The sequence below is a fragment of the Emys orbicularis genome, chromosome 1, assembly GCF_028017835.1.
Source record: "Emys orbicularis isolate rEmyOrb1 chromosome 1, rEmyOrb1.hap1, whole genome shotgun sequence".
Lineage (NCBI taxonomy): Eukaryota > Metazoa > Chordata > Testudines > Emydidae > Emys > Emys orbicularis.
In genome coordinates, this window is record NC_088683.1 from 144,813,787 (window position 1) to 144,830,584 (window position 16,798).

Sequence of the window (16,798 nt, forward strand, 5' to 3'; positions counted from 1 at the left end):
TATAGAAGGCGGACAATTTATGATTTTACCCTGTATAAGCTTTATACAGAGTAAAACAGATTTATTTGGGAGTTGGTTCACATTGGGAACTGGGTGTCTGGGTGCTGGAGATAGGTGACCTGCTGGGCAGTTTTTGGTTAGAGTCTGTAGCTTTGGGGGCGTGGACCAGTCCTGGTTCTGTGTTGCAGCAGGCTAGCGTGTCTGGCTCAACAAGGCAGGGTTCTGGAGTCCCAAGCTGTCAGGGAAAATGTGCTCAGAGGTAAATTCAGCATATCAGGTGACAGTCACAAGGGGGTCTCTGTGATCAAATCTGTCACAGTGCCAATGTGTGATAAAGACCCAAAACAAAGGACACAAACTGATCATTGACACATGAAACAAAGTGCTGAGGAATCTTTTCCTTTAGTGTAAATGTCTCTGTAACCTCACATCAACGATTCTTTATTTCTGAGGTAAATAATTTTCAATACTTAACATGAGGGGACACTCAATTTATGTGGCTCATCAGTTGCTTTAGTATCATGATGAGTTACATCCCTGAAAGGAGGTGCACTGGAGTGGGATGGATGGAGTGAGGGTTTCTCAGACAGGTAGGTTTCCACTTTGCATTTATTCAGCATTTGCCTTGGGAACTGCTTTTGCCTAATTCCCAGACAGCAGGTCGAGTTCCTTTGTACCCTCTGGATACTCCCCAAATCTCCTGAGTAGCAGCAACAGGCCCAGAAGTTCAGGGTTTACAATCCCTGAGTTGCTGCAGCAGAGACAAGAACAGGCCCAGCAGGGAATGGGTGTGTGGCTGCAAGGTTGGGGGGGAGGGATAGCTCAGTGGTTTAAGCATTGGCCTCCTAAACCCAGCGTTGTGAGTTCAATCCTTGAGGGGGCCACTTAGGGAACTGGGATAAAAATCTGTCTGGGGATTGGTCCTGCTTTGAGCAGGGGGTTGGACTAGATGGCCTCCTGAGGTCCCTTCCAATCCTGATATTCTATGATTCTAAGGTTACTGCTTTTAGCTCCTCCCACTATGCAAAGGAGCTCCTCGCTGCACTTGTGTATTTCAGGTACAAAAAGTTTGAAAAATAAGAACAGTGCAGCTCAGTCAGTTACAACAGAATCAGCCAAGACATTGCAAGTACAGGGCTCCCCTTACATGGGAATCTCAGAATCAAGCCCAGAGAGGGAACCTTGGCCCCAGTGGATCCTTGCAGCAGTGCTGAACCTGGCACAGGACTGAGAGGGGAGCCAGTGCACCCCCATGTGCTGGGGGTTACTCCACTTTAGGGCCTGATGAGGAGGCTCCCATTGTGCCAGGCATATTTCTGAGGGAAAGAGCGGGGGCTTCTGGTGAATGTGGCCCCTTTGTGCTGACACAGCCGGGGCCGAGAGGGCACAGAGCAGAGTGAACACTCCCCACAGTTTCTGGAGATCCTGTCAATGAGGATAGTGAGTGGCCAGGTGGGAGGGGGAGACATAAACCACTGACCCCAGCACTCAGGTGTGAACTCACTAATGGTGGTGATCAGGGACTAGCAGAGAGGTGCAAACTGAGCTAATCAGAACAAAGAGGTGTTATCGCTGTTCATCCAGCTGTAGTGATATGTGTTCCTACTAAATCTTACCTGCGTCAGGTGCTGTTTCTCTCATTGCATTAGTCACTCTGTGCAAACGCAGGCGTATTTCTTGCCCTAGTTTTGATGAAGCCAGATTATGTATACACGTTTATTTCCTAACTGCAGAGTGCAGAGGGATCCAGGTATATTCTCCATGACATTACCCTGGGGGGTAATTCTGCCTCACCCTGCATGGGAAGACAGCCAGGCAGGCTGTGGAATAAAGAGCTATGCTTCATGTGGGAGTTTCCTGCCAGACGCTGCGGGGAGATTCAGGGAAGGAAGGAGCCGTGTGGAGCAGTGTAGCCAGTTTTTGCCCCCTCCACCTACCTCCAGCTGTTTTGGCCCCTACCACTTGCCATGGTCAGGCTCAGGGCTCCTCCCCTGCTGCCTCAGGGGAAACCTCCACAGCACTTGGCCCCGACTCCTGTCTCAGCAGCCACAGGCAGGGTCACAGCTGCTGATGCTGCCCTGGGAAGACACTGGGCTGCTGCACAAAGGCATGTACCAGCACAGACCTGCTAATGGGGCTACTCACAACAGCAACTGCCCCCTGTTGGCCGCCTAGAGGACGTTGCAGCCTGTTCATCCCCACTCTGTTCAGGGGAGCTCAGGGAGAGACTGGTCAGTTAAATGCTGACCCCAGTGCAGGGCACAGTCCAGTTCTGAGTCACCAGGAATGTCACACATGGGTTCAATCCCTTCTCCCTCATGGGGAGTTTCCTATGGGGCCGGTTGGCCGAGTTCTTACCTGAGCAGATCACTCCAGTATCAAAAGAATGAAGGCACTGGGCTGCACCCCATCCTACATGCCTGCAATCCCAGAGAGCTGACTCATCACCATCACAATCAATTAGAATCAGCCACGTTTGTCCAGATCCTTCTCCAAAATGAGCCCAGCCAGGGGCACTGACAGCAGCTCCACATCCCAGCTGCTTACAAACCACCTCAGCATCTTCCATGTCCCAGTCGGTATCACACACCGTCCCCCACTGATCCTGGTGTTTAACCTCCACTCTCCCAGCACAGGGGCTGCCTCCATTCACCAGCCTCAGCTCATCAGCACCTGCAAAGAGAGACACAGAGCAGGGTCAGAGCGAACAGGGAGCCCCCTGCCCAGCGTTATCACAGCAGAGTCTGTGCCCAGCAGCAGGGGATCTGTGTCCAGAGCCACGAGAATGGGACACGCCCAGAGCTGCCTCATGGCGCCACCTTCTCACGTCTCAGGGCCTCACACTCGGGGCTGTCAGTGCTGCAGCTCTCACCATTTTATCCCCACTCTGGCGATTTGGGGTGTTTTTACCTGTCTCATGAGAACACGATGAAAGGCGCCAACTCAGGGAGTTTCCCTTATTCCAAATAGCGCCATCTCCTGTCACTGTCATTGGCGCTGAAGCCAGAGAGATGCCGCCATTTCCCTACAGTCTGTCGGCATGTGGGAGTGAGGCTGCCCTGAGTAAAGTTGGCTGCCACCTCCCACTGTTTTCAATGAGGCTGCTCCTATATAGCTCAGGGGCTGGACAAGACCCAGGGTCTGTGAGGGGCCACAGAGATCCTGTGCAAGGAGGAGGGGGGAGTGAGGGGAGCAGGGTCCTGGGGGGCAGGAGGAAGATTCAGGGGTTACAAGGAAATGGGGTGCAGGTGGTGTGTGGGGAGGAATGAGGAGTGGGAAGAGTAGGATGGGCATCTGGAGCAGGGGCATGAGGAAGGGATGGGGAGGGGAGGGAAGGTGGCTCTGCAGGAAGGGAGAGGAGAGGTCTACTGTGGGGGTCAGGAGGCAGGGGAGGGGCAGGGGAAGGGAGGAGGGTGTAGATTGGGGGGAGGAGGGAGAGCTGGGAAGGAGCAAAGGGGACTGGAGAAGGAGGCAGGCAGGAGGGAGGCGAGGAGCGTGGAGGGACAGGGAGGTGGGGGTCTGGAGCACAGGTGCATGAGGTCGTAGTGGGGAGGGAATGGAGTCTGCAATATGGGGGGCAGGAAGGAGGGTGGGGAGGGGAGGGGCCTCTAGATTGTGGGGTGTGCTTCACAGTCTCAGGTAGAGAAGTTGCAGGGTGGGGTGGGGTGAGCCAGGGAAGTGTTGCTATTTGCAAATGGCTAAATCAATCCGGTCAAGTTACAGTGACATTATAGCTGATGTGAACGGTTGATGTCAGTGCGAAGGTCTCCAATATCTGTAACTCACCCCTGAACAGTAACAGAAGTTCTGAGTGTGAGTGTGAACCATGCTGCATGAATTAGCTCAGTGGGTCTCAGACTATATCCCAGCCAGTTCTTCGTCCATTAGAAGAACTGAACCAGGAGGGGAGAACGAAGGCAGTGCTGGGCAATGGACGGCAGTTCCCATCTCAGGGGTGAGGGGAGGGTAAGTGCAGTTTGGGTGCATTAAATGGTGACTTTTCAGCCTGCGATTCTCACCCCCACTCTGGCAGAGGAGTAGAGGGGAGTTGAACAGTTCAAAGATAGACTGAGAAACAAGACCAGATGGTTTTTATAGTCTCATGTTTTTTGATCTGTGGCCCTTGGGCAATACTGCTCCCCACCGGAGCTTCCTATCCCCACCTGCCCCAGTGAGACAGGTGCCTTCCCCGTGTGGGCTGGGCCCTGCGATTTCAGGCCAAGAGCAGCTCATGGGGATTCAGCTAAATGGACTGGTCACAGGACTGAGCTAAACCGCAATGGCCTCTCTTGGACTGAAATTGGTGCAGCCACACGGACACGAGCGCCACAGGCCCCAACACTCAGAAAAGGAAAATGATGCTTAAAAGGAAAGTAGCTACCTACACATTTCTCTCTTCCACTGGTCTCCATAGGTGCTGGAACTATGGGTGCTGGGGGTGCTGCCGCACCCCTTGGCTTGAAGTGGTTTCCATCATATACAGGGTTTACAGTTTGGCTAAATGCTCTCAGCGCCCCCACTATAAAAATTGTTCCAGCCCCCCGGTGGACTCTTCCCGCCCACCTCCCCAGGGCTCTTCCTCCCTTCTCTGCTCCCCTTTCTACCTGGCCTCTCTGCCCTGCATACACAGGCTGCTCCTTCCCCAGATGAGCACCAGACCCTCCCCCCACTCCCTGCCATTGACTTTTCCCCCAGTATCAGCTCTGAGTTCCACCCCCTGCCCCCAGTTGTCTCTAGAGCTGTTTGCATCTCTGGGGGTTGTGGAGAGGCAAAGCTGGCTGCTGGGAGACAGGCAGTTAACACAGAATGTGAGGACAGGTCACTGGGATAGTGGCTGGAAGAACTGGTCCCCAGGACAGGGTTTGAAGAGCCAGGACTGTCCCTGTGACTGGGACCAAGTACGGGCATCATTATAAAGCCCATGACTTACAGCTACATGTCGAGTGCCACTGTGACCCTGGGAACAGGCTAGTTGCAGCGGTGGATGGCTGAGCTGGGGACACCATGTTTATGGAGCCTTCATGGAGCTCAGAGAACAGTGCAGTTCACACCAGTACGTGGCCAGACCATCCTGCTCCTTCAATGCCGAGCAAATACTAAATACTTCTTTTGCTGCAATCCACAGGGAAGGTTATTCAGGTGCCGCTCTGTTCAATCCAGTCCCAAAGGAAACCCCTTGGGCCTGGTCTGCACTAGGAAAAAAGGGGCTTTTTTCCCCAATCAAGTTAATTTAGCGACATTCACTTGGGCAGGACCCAGGGCTGTAACGCTGCTCCAGCTCAATGCACACACACAGATCTGTTTCCCTTCACACAGTAGAAACTAACAACCACCAGCAGTTTCTTTGTTCAGAAATCCTCCAGCCTGCCCCTCCAGTGAGCTCCAACTGGCTTTGTTTCTTTGCTCCCTTCCAGGATCCCAGTCAGGGCCGGCTCCAGGCACCAGCCGAGCAAGCTGGTGTTTGGGGCGGCAGCTTGTAGGAGGCGGCATTCCGCCCAATACTAGGGCAGCACGGTCGCTTTTTTTTTTTTTTTTTGGGTGGTGTTCTGCTCTGGCCGCCCTGTAGGGGGCGGTGGTGCGGAGGATGGGAGTGCCCTGCAGCAAGCCCGTGTCCTTCCCTCCCAGCTGACCGGAGCAGCGTAGAGCCCTTTCGGCAGGCGTAGGGGCCACGTGGTAGTGCCCCGCTGAAGCCCTGGCCGCCCCCCTTCTCTCTCTCTCCCCCCTGCTCCTTCTCCCTCCCCCTGCTAGCCGGGGCACATCTGCAGTGCAGGGAGTCCCCATGCACCCTGGCTCCGGCCGCGCCGCAGATTTTTGTTTTTTGTTTGCTTGGGGCGGCCAAAAAGCCAGAGCCGGCCCTGATCCCAGTCACAACTCCTTCGCCTAACTTCTCCCTCCAACCGACATAGTCTGATGCCAGTATCCTGGCCCCTGCATTGGCAACAAGGGAAACCCCTGGCTTAGCTCTGCCCATGTGCCCAGTACCTTTGGCGGTAGCCCTCACTGTCTGTAGCTGTTTAACTACATAACAGATCTTTATTGCTCCATCTGTTGAGCCTAAAAGAGAGTTCTCACCCTGCCATTGGCTTTCATGAGGTCTGTGATTGTCTTTGGATTGAAGACTCTCTGATGTCAGCCATCAGCCCCCCTCTGGATAACCAGGGCCAGTCACCTGAGCAATTCACAGCAGCATCTTCCTTATGACCACAGTTACTCTCACCCCAGGGATTGGCAGGACAGTTCCAGAGAGATGACTCTGTCCCTCTGCAATTCAATGTCTCCACCCAGATGGGACCAGTCCCCTCGCCAAATGTAACCTCACAAGGGGCAGATACAGCAGATCCACAGCCCAGTAGTTTACACACAACATTAGCATCCGCCATGTTCCAGGAGTCATCACAAACTGTTCCCCAGGAGCCACGGTACCAAACCTCCACTCTCCCCGAGCATCCATCCTCTCCTCCCACGACACGTAACTTCTCCTGGTCTGGAAATGCAGAAACCTCACATGTTACTGGGACAGCTGGGAAAGTCCTTAGGGACCAAGAATGAGACACAGAGAAGCAGAGATACCTGTGCAGCTTGGAGAGTTCGGGCATTCGGCAAACAGGGTCTGAGGTGGTTTTGCTTTTTTTCCTAGGGAGAGAAAAAGCTGAGGTGAATGCACTGGTTTGTGTGTGTGGTGTGGGAATAGAATGTATCTGTATTTTAAACCCCTAATTTCAGCACTGTATGAACTGAAACATGAACTCTAGGTCATTTAATACCTAGTTAATTTGCTATTCAGCTGTTACTGAGACACAGGCCGACATGGACACAGACCTGTGCGGGATTCCAGTCTTGACCCAAACTGCACAGCCTGGGCCCATCTCTGATTGTTCATCCCAAAAGGATTAATAACCACAGAGCTGCCTCATAACGGACTCTAGGGAGAGGCTTTTCTTCGCTGTCTTATCGCACCTGTGTAACACCGGTCTCTCTTATAATTAATTGATTAACGTCCATTTTTGTTGTTAATCAGACAAATGCTTATACCTATAAAAGACTGTGAAAAAATGTTTGTATCTTGTGTTGAGAATTTAAATCTGCCTACACTGAAATGTGAACAACAACAAGTTCTATCCTAACCCTTCATTTAATTGAACACATCGTGTACATGTGGGTTTGCACACGCGCATGCAGGTAGTTTCAGAATTACCAGTGCAAGAAATATGGGTCTCTTCTGCTCGGTTATCACATGACTTTGGATCCCAGGGCTCTGACGGGCACTGCCAGAGGGAGCTGTGCTGCTCACTGCATGCAACGTGGTCCAGCCACGTGGGACCAGAACCTGCTCCATACGCAAAGTCTCTTGCAATCTGCCCTCCATCCCCACAGTTCAGTTGTTTGCAGACAATTGCTGGGGTGACTCCAGACATCTGATTGGAGCAAACACTGCCCCACGTCCCATTGTAGAAAACCTCCAGCCGCCCTGCACAGTCACTGTCGCTCACCAGCCTCAGATCTGTGAATTCTAGAAGAAAATGCACAAAAAGGGAATTTAAATCGTCTGATTCTGAAATGAACTGGGGAGTGAAGAGTGAAATCCCAGCGATGGCTAACGATCCTGGGCATCATTCTGCAGGAGCAACTGCTAGAGAACCACTCCAAGAATGAGAGATTCTTTTACACCCCTTAGAGATACAGAGCGCATCTCTGGAAAGCCACCATTTGCCAGCAGCTACATACAGATTGTAATAGATAAAGGCCGGGAAGGATTGTGACATTGGCAGGATAAAGTCCAGCTCTTGCCCAGGCTGCAGCTGAGAACTGACAGTCTCGTAGCAGGAGACCAGGCCAGGTCACCTGTGTGTTAGTTTTGCTCAAAACAGGTATTAGTCTTGTAAGAACGTATTTCGTGTTTAGACTCTGTGAAATGGTTGTTAGTTGCTGCAGGCATTAATCTCACTGGTAAGGTCTGTGGTCCATGCTACAAGAACATACGTATGTTTTGCTTTATAACTGAACATGTTGGCTCTGAACTTGTGAACTCAGGCACGGGAGTCACCAACCCCAATCCATCCCGAACGACTATCAAAATCAGATGGGCCATCAAAGATCATCACAATATAAAGCATTGGTTAATGGCCTTATGGCACCCATGGAGCAGTACATGCAGAAGGCCCCATCCCATCACTTTGAAGGGTGGAAGAGGGAAATAAAAATAGGAGATGTGAAGATTTTTCATCTTTTTGGCTGTTTGAACTATGACAGGGCTAGAGACACCAAACTGAAGCCAGAGACCCCAAGGGATTACCCTTGAATCAGTGCTGAAGGACATTTGGAATTGACAGATCATTACGACTCTTTCACTCCTAGGATGTAAATGGTAACTCATTTGTGTGTATATGTTTGCTTGCTTTCATCTGTCAATAACCCTTTTATTTCTTTTTCCTAGTGTGACAAAGTTCTGTCCTTGACTCCCTGGGTCCTGCGTTTCCTGACGGATTTTGCTAGCCTCAGAGGCTCACTGTGACCCTCCACATAGCCCTTCTCTCTCTAGAGGCAACCGTCACAGTCTACTGAGACATTTTCATCATAAGCCAGCAAGGGAGGTGAGAAGCAACCCTCCCTCGCACAGTCTCTGTTGTCTCCCAGTATCAGTGATTAATCAGGGAGGGGAGGGGGGAGCCCGGGCCCGCCCTCTACTCCGGGCTCCAGCCCAGGGTCCCTAAAATTAGCAGCTATGGAAGCTGACTTTTTTGAAATAGGATGTGTACAATTCCCTGGGCCACTTCCCCACAGCAGCCCCCCACTCAATATCTTCTTCACAATTACCTCAGGGCCTCCTTCCTTGCACCTGATATAGATTTGTACTGCTTCATTCCTCCAACAGCATGGCTCCCTCCTATAGCTCCTGACACCCACACCTCACTGACTAACTGGGAGGCTTTTAACTAGTTCCAGCCAGTCCTTGATTGGCTTCAGGTGTCCCAATCAATCTAGCCATCTCCACTGCCTTCTAGAAGGATCTTAATTGGCCCCAGGTGTCTTGATTAACCTGGAGCAACTGCCATTTGGTTACCATGGTACCAGGGATTTGTTTAGTCTGGGGCTAACATACCTGTTCCTCACTACTTTACTGTAGCCATCTGGCCTTGCCCCATCACACTAGTTAATAATCTGTATATAGTTTATTACAGGATTGGTTACAGGCATTGTCTTTGGTGTAAGATCCAGGGTACCAACTGATCTGGGGTAAGTGACTGGTCTCTTGGGATTGGAAGCAACCTGGATGCGGTGTGATTTTTGGTGTGACTAATTATCACTAAGTCCAGTTTGTTTGCATGGCCAGAAAGACTGGAGAGTCTAAGTGGACTGTCTGTGACTCCATGATAAGCTTAATATAGTTATCCTGGAGTTCACATCTGTTACTGGCTTGGTGAAATCTAATTAGAGAACACACCACAAGTTTGGGGTATTGCCCTGTTTTTCACAATCTGCCCAGAGGTGGGCACTCAGAGCTGTGAGCCACTCCAGACAGCGTGACAGGGGATCATGAGATCAAACAGTCTGACCTTCTGTAAAACAGCTGCATAGAGCCCAATAACTTGATTTTGATGTAAGCATAGCTTCCAGAAAGGCACCAGTCTAGACACGAAGACTTCAAGAGATGCAGAATGCACCATTTCCCTGGTAGTTTCTTCCAATGGTTAATCACCCTCCCTGTTAAAAAATGGGGCCTTATTTCTGATGTGAATTTGTCTGGTTTCAGCTTCCAGCCATCAATTGTCATTCTGCCTTTCTCCATTAGATTAAAAAGGCCTTTAGTAAGTGGTATTTTCTCCTTGTGACTGTAATTATGCACCATCATCAAGTTACCTCTTGATCTTTCTGTTAAGCTGAACAGATTCAGAATCTTAAATCTCTCACCGTAAGGCTTTTATTAAAGCCATCAGATCAGTTTTGTGGCTCTTCTCTGCTCCATATCCAATTTTTGTGGACATCAGAACTGGACACAGTATTCCAGTATCTGTCTCACCAGTGCCATATACAACAGTAAAATTTAGTCCCCACTCCTACTCACTGCTTCCCTGTTTATACATCCAAGTTTACATTAGCCAGTTTTGCCACAACATGGCACTGGGAGCGCATGTTCAGTTATTTCTCCACTACGACCCCACATCCTTTTCAGTCACTGTTTGCCATGATACAGTCTCCTTCAGATACCTGAGACGCAGCATTCTAACATTAGGGAAATCTTGCAATATCTCCAGTATCTCTGGGTGGGAGCTGAGGACTTTCTAATGATTGGTGACCTTGATAGGTAGTTACACAAGGGAAAGGGAGGCAGAAACAGTCAGGTAGAGTATCATTCACAGCGATCTCCATAAACATCTGCCCCCTTCATTAAATCCCTCACAAAAGCATTCACAGAACAGACCTGAGCAGAGAACTCCCGCATCCTCTTTGAGTCTGCAGTTGTGCTGGCCCAAGACCCTGGAAGGACACGACCAGAGATCGGACTCATTCCCAGAGCAGTTCACGTCATCCAGCCAGATCGGCCCGGATCCTTGCCCATAATGAGCAGAGACAGTTGCATTAATGGCATGTCCACATCCCAGTTGTTTGCAAACAACATTGGAGTCTGACAGATCCCAGGAATCATCACAGACTGTCCCCCAGCTGCCATTGTAATAAATCTCCACTCTCCCGGCACAGCGACCTGCCCCATTCGCCAGTCTGATTTGCCGGCTTCCTGCAGGGATAGATCCCAGCTGTTAATATGAATTTTCCTACTAAACAGAAAATGTTTGTGATATTTGGAAATGAATCACCTGAACAAATGACACCAACGTCCTCAGCAATTCCTGCCTGGGCTGTCTCAGATGTGGAGTTGTCACAGAGAGTCAGATGAGTCTCATTTCCTGCACACTGGACCCTTCTCAGCCCCACGGGGCCCATTCCTTGCTCAGACTTAGGTGGGGTATAAGCTTTCTCAGCGACTCCGCACTGGAGCTGCCTGCACACCACGCTGGCATCATTCATGTCCCACTGGTCATCCAGCACTCTGCTCCACACACCAAGGAGGGAAATCTCGACTCTCCCATCGCACCGGCTCTCTCCATTCAGCAGTCTGAGTGATTCAGAGCGACCTGGGCTCAGGAGAGATGGGAAACACACTGAAACAGGCCCTGTTATACACTAGAAATAATACAGAGTGCACATGAAATTATGGACTGTTTCTCAGTAAGAAAGTATAAGCCAGTGATCAGAGTGTGTCACAGTGTTAAAGGGAACAAGCTCTGTCGGAAGATACTTATTCTTCTGGAAGGTGCTATAAGGACTGTAAAACTCTGAGCTTGACAGAAGGGCTTGCTAGCAGACCCTGTAAATGAGTGAGCGAGAGAATTCCTGCAGGTTCCTGATTGGGAAAATAGTCTCTGTGTGTGCTTGTGGAATGGCTGCTGAGGTTTGTAGTCACTTTATCCAGGCTTAAATGCCAGGAAGCCAGTGAATGGTGTCTGCACAAGCACTTAGCAGATGAGCCGTGAATGATTTAGGCAAGTTTGCCGTGAGGGAGTTTGGCCAATGGAAGAGCAGGGCTCATGGTGGTCAGGAACAGGTTATTGTTGGTAAATTCCCTTAGTTCCCTCTGATCTTTGCTCAGTAGGTGGCAACTTTCTTGGTTCACCTGGGTCCAGTGCAGGAGCTCCCAGTGTGAGATAGTTCCTGGCACTGGTGGTTCTGACTGGAGCTGTCCCCTGAAGTGTGGTGTCATCTCTGAGCCCAACATGAGATTCCAGCTGATCAATTCACACCACACTAAGCAGGTTGTGTGTGGGGCGGGGAAGGGGACGTTCTCTGTTGGTGAATATTGTGATGTCCTTGGGATGTGAATCTCAGTTTTTGCATGTGTCACAGAGTCAGTGAGTCCTACAGCAAGGTGATAAGTTAGGAATTACTCACTGGGTTCAGACACGGTGCAGCCAGGAGAGACTGACAATGGTAGAAGACAAGCAGCAGAGTCAATGCAGGGCACACCCACTGGCTGTGTCAGGTACAGTATGTACTAGTATGGCAACCTGACGGGTGCAGTGTGTGTGCACTGGATCCAAACAGCTCAAGGCTCTTGGTAGCCAAACAACATTTCAAGGCTACGAGTGAAATCCTGGCCCCACTGAAGGCAATGCTAAAACCTCCATTGACTTCAATGGAGCCAGGAGTTCGCCCTAAGACTGGACCAAGAGAATGCCTGTGTGCAGCTAGTGTGGTGCAGGGATGTAGCCATGGGTGGGCTGTGGCCCACCCAGTTAGCATCCAGACCCAGCCAAATCAGTGCCGGAGACCCCCAAATCCACCGGCTGGGACTCCCAACCCCGGCTCGGTGTTCATCAGTCTTGCGCCGTGCGCTGCTTCCCTGGTCTCTGACCCCAGCATTAGCAGGGCAGCTGCTCCCGGCGCCGTCAGGAAAAGGATGTGGCTGGGCTGACGGACACCGAGCCAGGGTTGGGAAGGGTGGGTGGAGCTCGAGCCCCAGCGGGACCCCCCTTCGCCCAAAGGGTGCACCTAGGTGACCAGATGTCCCAATTTTAGAGGGACAGTCCTGATATTTGGGGCTTTTTCTTATATAGGCGCCTATTACCTCCCATCACCTGTCCAATTTTTCACATTTGCTATCTGGTTACCCTAGGCACGTCCCGCAGCCTGTGTGCCCCGGGCAGCCTCAGCTTTGGGTGCCTGCTCAGCAGTAAGGGCTGGCTGGAAGGGGGGCAGGGAGAAGAGCCCCCGCCTCCTGACCCCTTCCCAGGGTACTGGATTCCTCCGGCACCCCTCCCTCTGCCCCTCCCATCATTGCCCCCCCCAAAAGCCGGGGCCCACTCAAGTTTCCTGTCCTAGCTATGCCACCAGTGTAATGTGATGGTAGAGAGTAGATCTGGGGCTTTCCGAGGAGGCTTTTGGATATAACTGGGTACCACAGCCCCTCAGGACAGCCAGATGGGATCATGGCAGATGAAACTCGTATAGAAGGGACCATGTGTTTTTCCTTAGAAAGGATTCTCCTTCCAGCAACTGTAGGGAGAAATCAGCATCTTCATGTGCTGAGGAGTTCCCTCCGAGAACCAGGGTATGGGCTGGGTAGGTAGTTAGGAGAGGCAGGGCAGGGCTGCAGGGAATTCAGTTAGGAATGCAGGTAGCAGCATCTGTGAGAAGCAGGAGAATTGTGAGGTGAATTGCCCCCAAGGTACAAAGGTATCAGCTGTGAAGAGGAGAGTAGACCTCTGTTGTGAGTGCTGGGCAGGGCCCTATAGGCTTAGTTATGGTGTGTAATGGCACCAGTGACTCTGGGCTCTGTGGGAGACAGTCCTGGAAGCTACAGTACATTATTAGGAAGAAGGTTGAAATCCAGGGCTTCTGAAGTAGGTTTCTCTGTAAGGACCCCAGTTGCAGCCAGTCAAGAAGCCCTATGGAGACTCTGTATATGGATTTGAAGATGGGTCAGAGAGGGGAGCTGGAACTTCATTAAGCAGGAAGGGTCCCTTTGGTGAGGGGAGAAGCAGATGATCACAGTGGCCTCTTTGGGTCTTAAAACTCTGCGGATCTATAGACCCATGAGACGGGCTCCATTTAGCCAGAAGGGAACCAGATTGGCTGGTCATTAAAATTAAGTTTTCTAGTGAATTATTATCCTGCAGGGCCCTGGCCACTTTCAGTGCCCAGGATGGATAAGTCTGGGTTGTGCAGCATCAGGCTGTTGCCTGTATGACCCCTGCCTCATTCACTTTAGAAACTGGAAGGCCTGAAGAGAACAAGCAGGGGAGCGCAGGAAGAACTAGGATGATCTTGTTAAGAGCAGTGACCGTCACTCATTAGAGCTCAGTTCTGTTCCTGCCTCTGCTGCAGACTTCACAGGTGATGCTGAGCAGGTCTCTTAAGCCAATTTTTATGGGGTCTGATTTGCAGAAGTACTGAGCACTCACAACTGCTGCTAGGGTCAAGACAAAATGTGGATGCTCAGCTTTTCTGAAGCCAGGCAGTGGGGTCAGGTGGAACGAGCACAGGGCTGTGAGTCAAAACACTTTGTTTTATCCTGTCTCCGCTGCTGAGTCACTAGGTGGCCTTGGGCAAGTCACTTTGCTTTTCTCTCTCAGTTTCACCATTTGTAAAATGGAGCTAATAATAACACTTACCACCTGCTTCCCTGGAGTTTGGTGAGGGTTTATTAATGTCTGGAGAGAACTTTGAACACATAAAACTCTTCAGAAATGGTGAGTATTCTGGAGTATCAGGCTCTGAGGGTCTCAGGTTGCTGCCCAATCACCCCAAATAAATAGCGAGTTTGGAATTTTGGCTTTAATCATTGTAAGTAAAATTTTCAAAAGCAGCTAAATGATGTAGGAGCCTAAGTGCTATTTTCAGAAGTGACTTAGGCAGCAAGAGGGAGAAGTCGGCATGGTTCTTGGGCTCCTACATTACTGGAGAAAATAGGCATTTTTGAAAATGTTATTCTTGGGCTTCTAAGTGCCTAAGTCACTTTTGAAATGGGCATCATAAGAGTCTGCTATCTCCTGGGGTGTTATGAAGACAAATTCATTAATGTTTGTGGTGCACTCTGATACTGGGGGTAGGTAAGAATAATAGGACATATGCATGCAATTAGACTGTATCATAATGTATATGCAGAAGGGAGGGTGGGGGACTGAATTAACATTATATAGGTAACCTTAATTCTGTTTTTTTCTAATTCTTGTGCCTTTGTCTTTGACTAAATGAACTAAATAATGCTGTTTATTTTATTTTTTTTATAAAAGGTAAATATTAGAGCGGGTCAACAACTCAAAATTTTTCCTGTGAAGTATTTCAAATGCAGTATTTCAATTTTTAAACAGATCCATGATATTGGCATGTGGAAATTGAATGAGAACTTTTGTTTAGACTCTAACTAAAATGTTGATTAATGTCAACATTTGGAAAATGAAACATTCAATTTTCTTTTCCAGTTTTTGGATTTACAGGTTTGCCACTTCCTCCCCCTTTCTATTTTTTCATACAATCAGAATATTATGATTAGAAGAGACCTCATGCGGTCATTAGTCCAATCCCCTGCTAATCTTTTCTTCCACTATAAAAAGTTAGAAAAAGGTAAAAAAGTATAAGAAAGTAAGAAAGCCGGGGGGAGGGGATTTTTAGAGTTTTTTCAATTGGAAAGGTCTGAAAAAAGTAAAAAAAGCTAAGTGAGTGAAAGCACTACTTTCTCTGTAGTGTGCTACCAAAAATACCCTCAGGAGAAGGGAAATGGTGATTTTCAGCAGTTTATAATTCAGCCAAACCTGGAAGGCATCTCACTGCACTAGAGAAGGCAAAGCTCCCAGCAATCAAGGAAGGTGTGAGAGCTTCTCAAGAAGGTGCCGAGAATATTTTATAATAGAAAGTGTGAACCAACCTCCATATTGGGAATCACTACCAGCTCCCCCTCTAATTACCATTGGAGAAGGCTGGGGACAATGAATTGGTGACATTTATGTAACCCGAAGGACAAAGTGCTGCCCCTGCTCCTCTGCCCTGCGTAAGGACAGGGTTGCTGATGTTTTTACTGGAGAATCCAGGGCTTTCCCAGGTCACAACTATTCTTTTGTGATAATATTATTTACTTAAATTTTATCTTTAATACATTTACTAGTATTATACGTGCTTTAGGATCTAGCTCCCCCTCCCCTTGCTGTGTCCTGAGGTTCCCCTGCTCTGGGAGCAGTGTCACACACCGAGGGGCCGGTGTCATTAATCCAGCATCTCTCCTGCACTTACCTGAGCAAATCACACTGGCATCATTGTTGTGTGAGCACTGAGAGGCCCCCAGGGCAGTAACAGGGCAATGGCTCAAATGGGGTTCAGTCCCTTTGCAGTGAAATGTGTCTGCCCAGACAGAGCCGGTTCCTTTCCCAAAATACGCTTCTCCTGGGACTGATTCAGCGAATCCGCAGTCGAGCTGATGACAGAGAACGTTGGCATCTGGTAAATCCCAGCGTGAGTCACAGAGGGTTCCCCAGGCACCAAGAACCTGGATCTCCACCCTCCCTGAGCACGCTGTGCTGCCGTTCACCAGCCGGAATCCTGTGTACCCAGGGGAGAAGGGAGAAGGGGTTTAAAGAGGGAAGCTTGGAGCTATTTTATATTAAATAACAAAGAAAAGGAAAGTCAAGGGGATTGAGCCCATCCCCATTATATTGGATTGTTGAGGTTTTACTAGAAGCCGAAAGCAGCTCTATTATCCCAGCTCCCTACAGAGTGAGATCGTTTTATTGCTGCACTAGAATACACAACAGTGGGATTTTAGAGACATTGTGCCAAATTCTTACGTGAGCATATGGCACTGGCATCATTTGCATGTGAGCACGTCTGACTCCCGTGTGATACCCTGGGACAGTAGATGAGGTGTGACTCATTCCCTACACACTGGAATTCCTCAGGCCAGATTGGTCCATGTCCTTCTCCGAAGTGAGCTCCTCCTGGGATAGATAGAGCTGTTCCACACTGTAGTCCATTACAGATAACACTGGCAGCTTTGAGATCAAAGTGTGCATCACAGATTGTAGCCCAGGTGTCTCCACGTCTTACTTTCACACGTCCTGAGCAGGCATTGTCCCCTCCATCCAGCTGGAGCTCAATGTGTCCTAGCAAGCCAATGAAGTATGAAAATTACAAAGGAGCCTTAGGGAGTTAGGTGTTCCACTGCCCTAGAACTTTGGCCAAAAGCCCGTCCTGGTGCAGTGGGACAGTGCAGGCAGCAATTATTATTATTTTTTTTTACAACAAATGGAAA

The 16,798-nt window shown here is 49.7% G+C and overlaps 1 protein-coding gene across 1 annotated transcript in view; it reads right to left on the bottom strand.

The window, feature by feature from the left end:
• Positions 1-16,798, bottom strand: part of LOC135886431 (deleted in malignant brain tumors 1 protein-like) — a 71,130-nt gene that overhangs the window by 44,800 nt on the left and 9,532 nt on the right. The window contains exons 3-6 of the mRNA XM_065414191.1: positions 10,815-11,132; positions 10,421-10,735; positions 7,196-7,510; positions 2,359-2,673 (exon numbers count right to left, since the gene is read on the bottom strand). Coding sequence (XP_065270263.1) covers positions 2,359-2,673; positions 7,196-7,510; positions 10,421-10,735; positions 10,815-11,132 — 1,263 coding nt within the window. The remainder of the gene's footprint in view (positions 1-2,358; positions 2,674-7,195; positions 7,511-10,420; positions 10,736-10,814; positions 11,133-16,798) is intronic.